This window comes from Aplidium turbinatum, chromosome 12, assembly GCF_918807975.1.
Source record: "Aplidium turbinatum chromosome 12, kaAplTurb1.1, whole genome shotgun sequence".
NCBI lineage: Eukaryota > Metazoa > Chordata > Ascidiacea > Aplousobranchia > Polyclinidae > Aplidium > Aplidium turbinatum.
Genome location: NC_137483.1, coordinates 16245101 through 16252948, shown reverse-complemented (window position 1 = coordinate 16252948; position 7848 = coordinate 16245101). Strand labels below are relative to the sequence as shown.

General features: G+C 34.9%; 1 protein-coding gene across 1 annotated transcript; it reads right to left on the bottom strand.

Annotated features, from left to right (window-relative positions):
- Nucleotides 1-623: 623 nt before the first annotated feature.
- LOC145781201 (WAP, Kazal, immunoglobulin, Kunitz and NTR domain-containing protein 2-like) lies at nucleotides 624-7323 on the bottom strand. Its single transcript, XM_082592980.1, has 5 exons — nucleotides 7205-7323; nucleotides 3878-4187; nucleotides 3543-3754; nucleotides 3031-3153; nucleotides 624-2917 (listed from the first exon to the last, which is right to left on the bottom strand). The coding sequence occupies exons 1-5, from the start codon at nucleotides 7274-7276 to the stop codon at nucleotides 2288-2290; spliced, it is 1347 nt and encodes a 448-aa protein (XP_082449106.1). The 5' UTR covers nucleotides 7277-7323; the 3' UTR covers nucleotides 624-2287.
- Nucleotides 7324-7848: the final 525 nt, after the last annotated feature.

Here is a 7848-nt window from a genome sequence, read left to right as displayed (position 1 = left end):
GGTTATCAGCCAACTATGGCGTGACACTTTAATTCTGATGGTTTGCATTCTTGGAGCTGAGCTGGTGTTTATAAAAAAAATTCTTGCACGATATAAACAGACGAAAGTTTCTCATTGATTTTACGAAAAGAAATACTTTCGAATTTGTGCGCTCTCTTTCAGACCTTAACTTATCATTCCACAAAGCTTAGCCGCCAAAATGTATTTCTAGTCATTGATGTATTTGCTCCAAAACTATTCACTTTGTTCCCCTAAAGTTTATTTGTCTGCCTACGTCACAAAATGTGAGCACTGTTGAAGGTAGTTTTTAAGTTTAGCAGTCACACTTTTCCTTAGTAAAGATGTTTTTAAAACTTTGCAGCGGGCTCTGTTTAGAAGCTCTGAAGCCTGGTAGCACCATTCCCTCCTCCAACAGCAATAATAAATAGGTTGAAAACTTAAAACAAAATTTTCAGCTTTTGTGCAACAGTATACTAGGCCTATGCTTACCACTGTAGCAGCTGTAGGCTATAGTTTGGAGCATAGCCTAATCTTGCCTGTGATAAAATATCAGAAACAAGTAGATGAGTAAAGTAGTTTTCCTTTGATATAAGTTTCACTTGTACAATGCACATAAGCACATGGCAATTGATGCAATGTTTTATTACCAACACAAGTGAAACTAAAACGAAAAGCAGTACGCCAATAAAAATGTACACAAATGTTTCTGAATAGAATATAGCAAAACGTACATTGAAGCGTCGCCTGTACACAAAAATAAGTTAAAACAAAATATCAAACTGGAAAATCGTGTTCCAAAAAGCTGAAATCTGCGATAATGGCAAGCAATTTATGAATGCATTATGAAAAATACTTTTCAGCGTCTCAATCAACATGGTTGTTAAATAAAAGTTAGCTAAATCACAATTGCCATAGGCCTACCATTCTGCTCACTTGCAGGGGTAAATTTGTTGAAATTTTGTACAATCGATACAGTCTTGTAGGCTATGCAAAAACAACAGCTTTTGCCGTGGGGAAATACAATCGATAAACTTTAAAAATTAAAAAATTTTCAGTTAAAATTAACAATTGATGTTTAGGATAATTATGTAAAACAGTTTCAAAATATTTACGCAGAATGCAATCTTTAAAAAAACTTAAGCATGAAATGGAAGCATAAATAAACACAAATGCTAACACATACAGATTTGCTATGATACGCTACTCAACGAAAGTATAGAAAAGGATGACAAAAATCACTGTAACAAAATCACAAAAAAATACATTGAAATATCCTTCAACAAGGGCTGTGGCTTGAACCTTTCAACCCTTCAGTGTGTCTGAATTTGCTTGGCAGCATTGAAACTTTTCGGTAGGCAGTTTAAAAAAACATCAACTATAACTTTTAGGATAGACAGAAGGGGCGAAAGCGGTTTCAACAACATCCCAAATCTTTTGTAAAGTGAATTGACTTTTTCCATTAAATTATCAAGAAGTGCTTTCAATTGTTTTGCGTTGGCTAAGAATGTAGGTAGCCTTACAAACACAGATTATATTACCACAATTTATCTATTTTAACCTAACACCCAAAGACAAATTTTCCTTTTATATAAAAAAGCACACAATCTGGAGTTTTTGAAGCTGGCGTTACAAACACAAACGTTGGATTTCTATGATCAGGCTTTCGGAAACAGTGTCGGCCGCAACGATGCAGTTCTGATGGCAAGATGCTTTTATTGTTTTAAATTAACATATAAATGATTTCAATGGATGATATGGGGTGCCAGAACTAGCAAAATTTGTCCCTGTTTGGCTGATTTTAATAGTTGAGATCGCGTCACACGATAAAATAATTACACAACTAATGTACTCAAGTAACAAGATGCCTCGCTCTCAAACAGAAAATGGTTGATTATTATCAAACTGTGCAGTATATTGAAACTTTTATTTGAAACTTGATTTTTTAGGTTTGACAAGCTTTGTATCAACGAAGGTTAGCATTAAGTTTCTTTTTGTGATCACAAAGTTGGTACTGCGATCCAATTCCGCCCACTAAGACCTGCTACTTTGAGAACTTTTTATGAATGCTCTGCTGAACTGCATGTAGTGACAACAGTGTAGCCTGTTATAAAAATGTTATTAAATTGATCATTTAAGCTTATTTTATTTAAAACCTTAAATTAAACTTGATTTTTCTTACAAAGAATATAAAACTTTTGAAGGGATAGAGTTTAACTCGAAACGCCTCCTTATCTGCGATGTTTAAACAAAGCTTAAATATATTGTTATAAAAATGGAAAATTAAACGTTAACCCCTTTGTATACGTTTCATCAGACTGCATATGCCAGAGAAATTGGTGTTTGCCGTCATGCGATCTATTGTTTTCTGGGTGGCCACAGCAGCTAAGCTTCCCTGTGTTATTGTAAGAATTCCATTCCGGTTTTGGCCGGATATAACCAGTTCTCTGCATTGACGACTCCTCGATGTTCTGCTGCTATGTCTTGGTTGTTCACGATAACTACATAATACCGAGCCATCTGAATAATCGGAGTGGACTCCATCGTGAGCCATGGACCTTAAATTAGGGCAAGGACATCTTGTATCAACAGAAAGTTCAAACTCTTTTGTCAGATGCAAAGGATTGCTGGCGTTTATGTGTTTACCTCCCAACAAACCGCTGTCATCTTTGAAAACTTGATTGATTTCAACTCTTACCCCTCTGTATGAGGTCCCAACATAGTGAGGAGTGGTTCTTATCAACCGTCCAGAAACTACAAAATTGCTGTTGCAGAAAGCTGTGGCCAAATGTCGGCTACAAAATGGACAATTTTTCGGCGCTGGGGGAGCTTCAAGAAGATTAGGTGCACATTGCTTTCGGCAAGCTGAGATGTCGCGGAAGTTGTTCGCGTTTCCTCCACATCCTCCATACGCAAACGGCTGAAATTATATAAACCTTGATGAAATTCAAGCGCGTGATAAAAACATTCAATTACAGAATTGTAAATTAGTTTGACAATCCCGTAAAAGCTCGATATCAAAAAAATGCTCACCTCACAATCACCAGATGTGGGATTGTAATACAGTTTTGCAACGTAGTTATTGCATGATCCTTGATCACGTGGTAGATGGCACGCATTTATGCAGCTTCCTTCGCAGAGCTGTTTACTGGTGTACTGTAAAAAAAAAACACTAGGCGTTAATGAAGTTGAACAACGTTTAGAAAATTATCCAAAAAATGTAGCAACGCTGCAACTAAAAGGCTTAACATGTCACAATTCTGATGCGTTCCTTTCCAAGCAAAAGTTTTAGTACTTTACTTTCAACTTAGACTTGTACACAACGTTTTTCAATCACCTTTGTTCTTCAATCTACTCTTCAGGTTAAAGCATTAACAGTTTTTAAACTTGTTCCACCGGAGGTATCATAAGGCTTTTGCAATTAAGAGAATTTAGAACAATACTTACTCCCATGAGAAATTTCAACAAACCCTTTTTATAGTGAGACCTAATTAATTTTTTTATCTATTCAATTCAGCTTATGAGATCTACAACTCCAAAGTTACCTTATTGTGCATGGTGCTGCAATCTCTAATAGCTCTTTCAAAACAACGTCTCGAGTAGGAACTGTAAGACCACACAGTTCGATATCTTCTCCGGAACAGTGGATCTCTACATGTCATTGATGCAATATTGGGACTAGTTAAGCATCTTTGCCTGTATGTTGGTTCCTCTGGAGCTGGTGTGCTAGGAGCTGGTGTGCTAGGTGCTGGTTGATCTGAAAGAAAAAAATAAAATGTATATAAAGAACAAAAATTAAGGTAATCTCAGTCTTTTTATTAGAATGTACAAAAAAATACAGACGTTTTTCTTTTCAGTAAAGTTTACAAAAAAAACGTACCTTGTACGTTCAAAGGAAAGTCGATTTCTACGGAACCAAGTGGGTTGGTGGCTAAGCAGGTGTAAGTTCCTGAATCTGATGGTTCCGCTCTGGAAATTGTCAACGTTCCACGGTTTGCTGCAATCAAGATCCTTCCACCATCGTCCGAGCGCATGTATTCGTTTCTATTGTTTTTCTTCCAGTGGACGACAGGCTTTGGGGAGCCTCGAACAGGACATGTAAATACCACAGAAGAATTCGGATCGGTAGAACGTGGCCTCGGAGCAAAAATCGCTTCTGGAGCACTGAATATCTTCTTTGAAGAGGAGCCCTGAAACGAAAATATTAATATGGAAATGAAACTCTTTGTAAACTGGTTCATTTTAAACATAGCCGACTGGTCATCGGTGTAACGGAAGCGCGACATTATGAGTGCCAAAAGAAGTAAAGACGACTTTCGTGGAAAAAATTATTATTAAGATTTTGTTTTAACGTTAACCTAAAGTTCTAAACAAAAATCGAGTTCTGATAGGCCACGTTTGAAAAAGGTCTTGTACCGACCCTTTTCTTTGTATAACCTTTTCTTTAAAAGCACTTGAAACACTGGACAACCTTTTATAGTTTGGTTAAAAAGTATAAGGTAGATTAATATAAGTGATTGGTCTCCTTCTAAATAAAAACAAAAACCTGACATGACGCAGCATATGCGAACTTCTTTTTTTAATCGAAAAACCGCAAAACATTTTCCACAGTTTAAAAAATTGTAATTTTTAAATTATTGCCCGAAGTTCTCAACTGCAGTCAGAAATCTAGCTGTCTACAATCTTCAAGCTAAAATTATTGCTCATGAATAATGTAGAAAAACTTGTATCAAAACATAAAATTTGGCATAGAAAGGATATTTTACTTACAATGTCGGATCGGTCGGATACATTATAGAAAAAAGACTTAATGAGCCAAGCTGCTTTCTGCGAATGGCGATATGTAGTTGTCTGTATAGTTTGCAAGTCTAAATGAAGACTAACGGCTCATCTGTCGTAACAGGTTAGATGCCCTTTGCAACTGATAGTTTAAATTCTATAATAAGACTGTAATCGTTTTTCGCAGAAGTCATTAAAATCACCATTTTGTTTGCTCGAATAAACTGTATTGATCTAAATTGGCACTTGGTGATCTATGTAATCTAACATTTATCACGCCTACTTGGTATGTTGCTGTTTCCCAGACAGCAAAATCTCTCATTTTTACATTGATTTGATTTGAATCAATATAAAAATGACAGATTTTGCTGTCTCGGTTAAGACATTCTATTTGTGAAAAATTGCTTTCAAGCCTCGAAACCATTAAATCAGTTTTTATTATTATTAAATCCACACGTTTGCAGACGTTGAATCAACGTATGGGAAATGGCCTTATGTGACAAGGATACTTAGGATCGGACATAATTGTTTTATGAAAGCAGTTTTTCAATTTTGTCTGGTTGAAAACGAAAACTAGACCTCATGTTTTGGATTTTATTGCTCAACAAACACTAAAACAAGACACGGTTGTAGAAAAAAAACTTTGCAATTGATGTTGCTTTATATAGACTTATATGTTTTTGCCTTAGGTTTCAATATTCGACAGTACGCCATTCAAACACATTTTCATGGCTGCAAAACTATTATTTTTGATTTGTTTCATAATAATAGAAACTAACTCTTATTGTCACATAGCGTTTACTAAAGATTTATTAACTCTCTCTCATACTCTCTGACACTTTGACACATGATTTGCAATCTTACTGACATGGTCAATTTTAAAAATAAAGTGCTTACGATTTTGTCGAGTCATTAAAAAGCCACAACTAAAGATTAGCTTTTCTTTGCTATTATTAATTATCAAAGCTTTCACTGTTATGACGCATTTTCAGATTTGCGTCACCAAATTTTTTCAAAGGTTGTTTGATTCAAAAATAAGTCTAGTTCATTGGACTGTTGAAAATTTTTTTGTTTGAATCATTACTCACGCAGTTATACAGAAAGTCAACAAACACAACAAGAAGATACGGAAGTTTTTAAGCCAAAATGATTGCCCAAAATCTTTTGTAAAACATCTTTGTTTAAGATAAGTCTGGAATGAGATAAGAAAAATCTTAGAAATCCCACAAGATCAGGATTTTTCCAAGAAACTTATCACCTCAGACTTGTTTTCCCGTATTTCCGATAAATTAATTTCCCATTTATCTTTTTCACTCTAAGTCATATCGACACTGAGAGATAAGACTCTCGTGTGTTGTATTTGCTCCGATACAAAAACTTGGGGTCGGACGGCTAGGTGAAAGGTAAGAATATTTAATTGACATTCAAACGAGCCTCGTATTAACGATCAGCAAGAGCACGTGACTACCCAGACGTTGAATAAATGTAAAAATGACAGATTTTTGCTGTCGGGGTGCGTCTTCTTGCCAAGAATCTTTTAACGTCTCGTTTCCAGACCATAATCTAAATCATGATATTGCAAGTAATAATCTGCAATTGTGCTAACGTTACGTCAACCAAACGTGACTAGCTTCTTCATGAAACCAGGACGCGTTAGAAAGCTTATGGACTAAGCCTAAGGACTTCTGACATAAATTGGATAGATTTTTCACAAGTAGATTTATCTTCGAAAACGTGTCTGATACGAAATTGGGGCTTGTAAGTTTCAAGCTTTCCCGTATTTTACAGCATAAAAAAAACAGTCTCAATAATGGCAGCGAAACCCGCGACTTCCAAAATGGATATGTTTTAATAATGTGATATTGCACGACTGGGTTGGTCAGTGAAAGTAAAATTTTGGTTCCATTTTTACGACAAAAATGCTGGTATAGACACAAGACATTAGAGCGGATTTAAAATTGTACCCTTAAGTATAGAGTAGGTATGATAACGTTTTGGATATGGATCGAAAACATTCAAAAATAAACAACAATACAAAATTTAACAACAGGCTATTGTTTTAGAGGCAACAGCAATCACTAACTAAAAAAAAAATTGTAGTTTATAAATATAATATAATTCATAAATACAACTACAAAAAAAAATTGGTTTCAAGCCCTACTATAATTCTACATACAATAGAATTGAGAGAAACCAATTTTATGCCTGTAAATTATATCGCTAAATTGCGTCTAAATGATTTTAAACAAACTGTCTTTGCATACTTTTATATATTTGTGCAGCAACCAAGAAGTGTATAATGTATGAATTAGATTTGAATATATATTTTTTTTCATTCTTGAAGCGCTTTTTCCAATTTCAATATATGCTTAAGTCATTTGGACAAAAAGATACGTTTCAGAACACAAATAACTAGAAAAAATCTTACCTCTGATCGATTTGCTTTGGTTTGACCAACAATTAAAGCAGCACAAAGTGCGTACAAAGCAAAAGAAATCATTATTTTTTCAATTTTGCTAGATTGCAACTATAATACACTATACGTCTGTTGAAACATTGAAACAATGTTTACACAATGCAAAGCATAACCTGTAAGTCGCTCAAGCCACCATGCGCTTTGACTATCTGCAGCTTGCAATCGTTTATAAAGAGTTATCAGTGATTACAGTGTACACATTTTTTCCTTTTTTTTTACTATAAACGTAAATTCTCTTTCGGTGATTTATTTTCCCTCTCTCTCAATTTTCTCATTGTCAAAAGAGCGGACGAAGCAGGGCAGTCAATGAGAGTCCAATAACACAGCCAAAGTAAACAAAAAACTTACCGTAGTAAACATAGTAGAAGAAACATCTTTGTATGATTCATCTGGTTGAAATGCGTTTGCTTTCGATTGTTTGGTTTTGCTGAGCTTTACTCAGCCATAAAAACTTTCTTTGTTTACACTGACAAAAGCAGATTCTTTACAAAATACACAAAAGTGGTACTACCACTATAAACAATACAAATTCTTCCGTTGATCGTTGAAAATTGAAACCGTAATGGAAATCAGGTATTTCACAAACACAATGATGC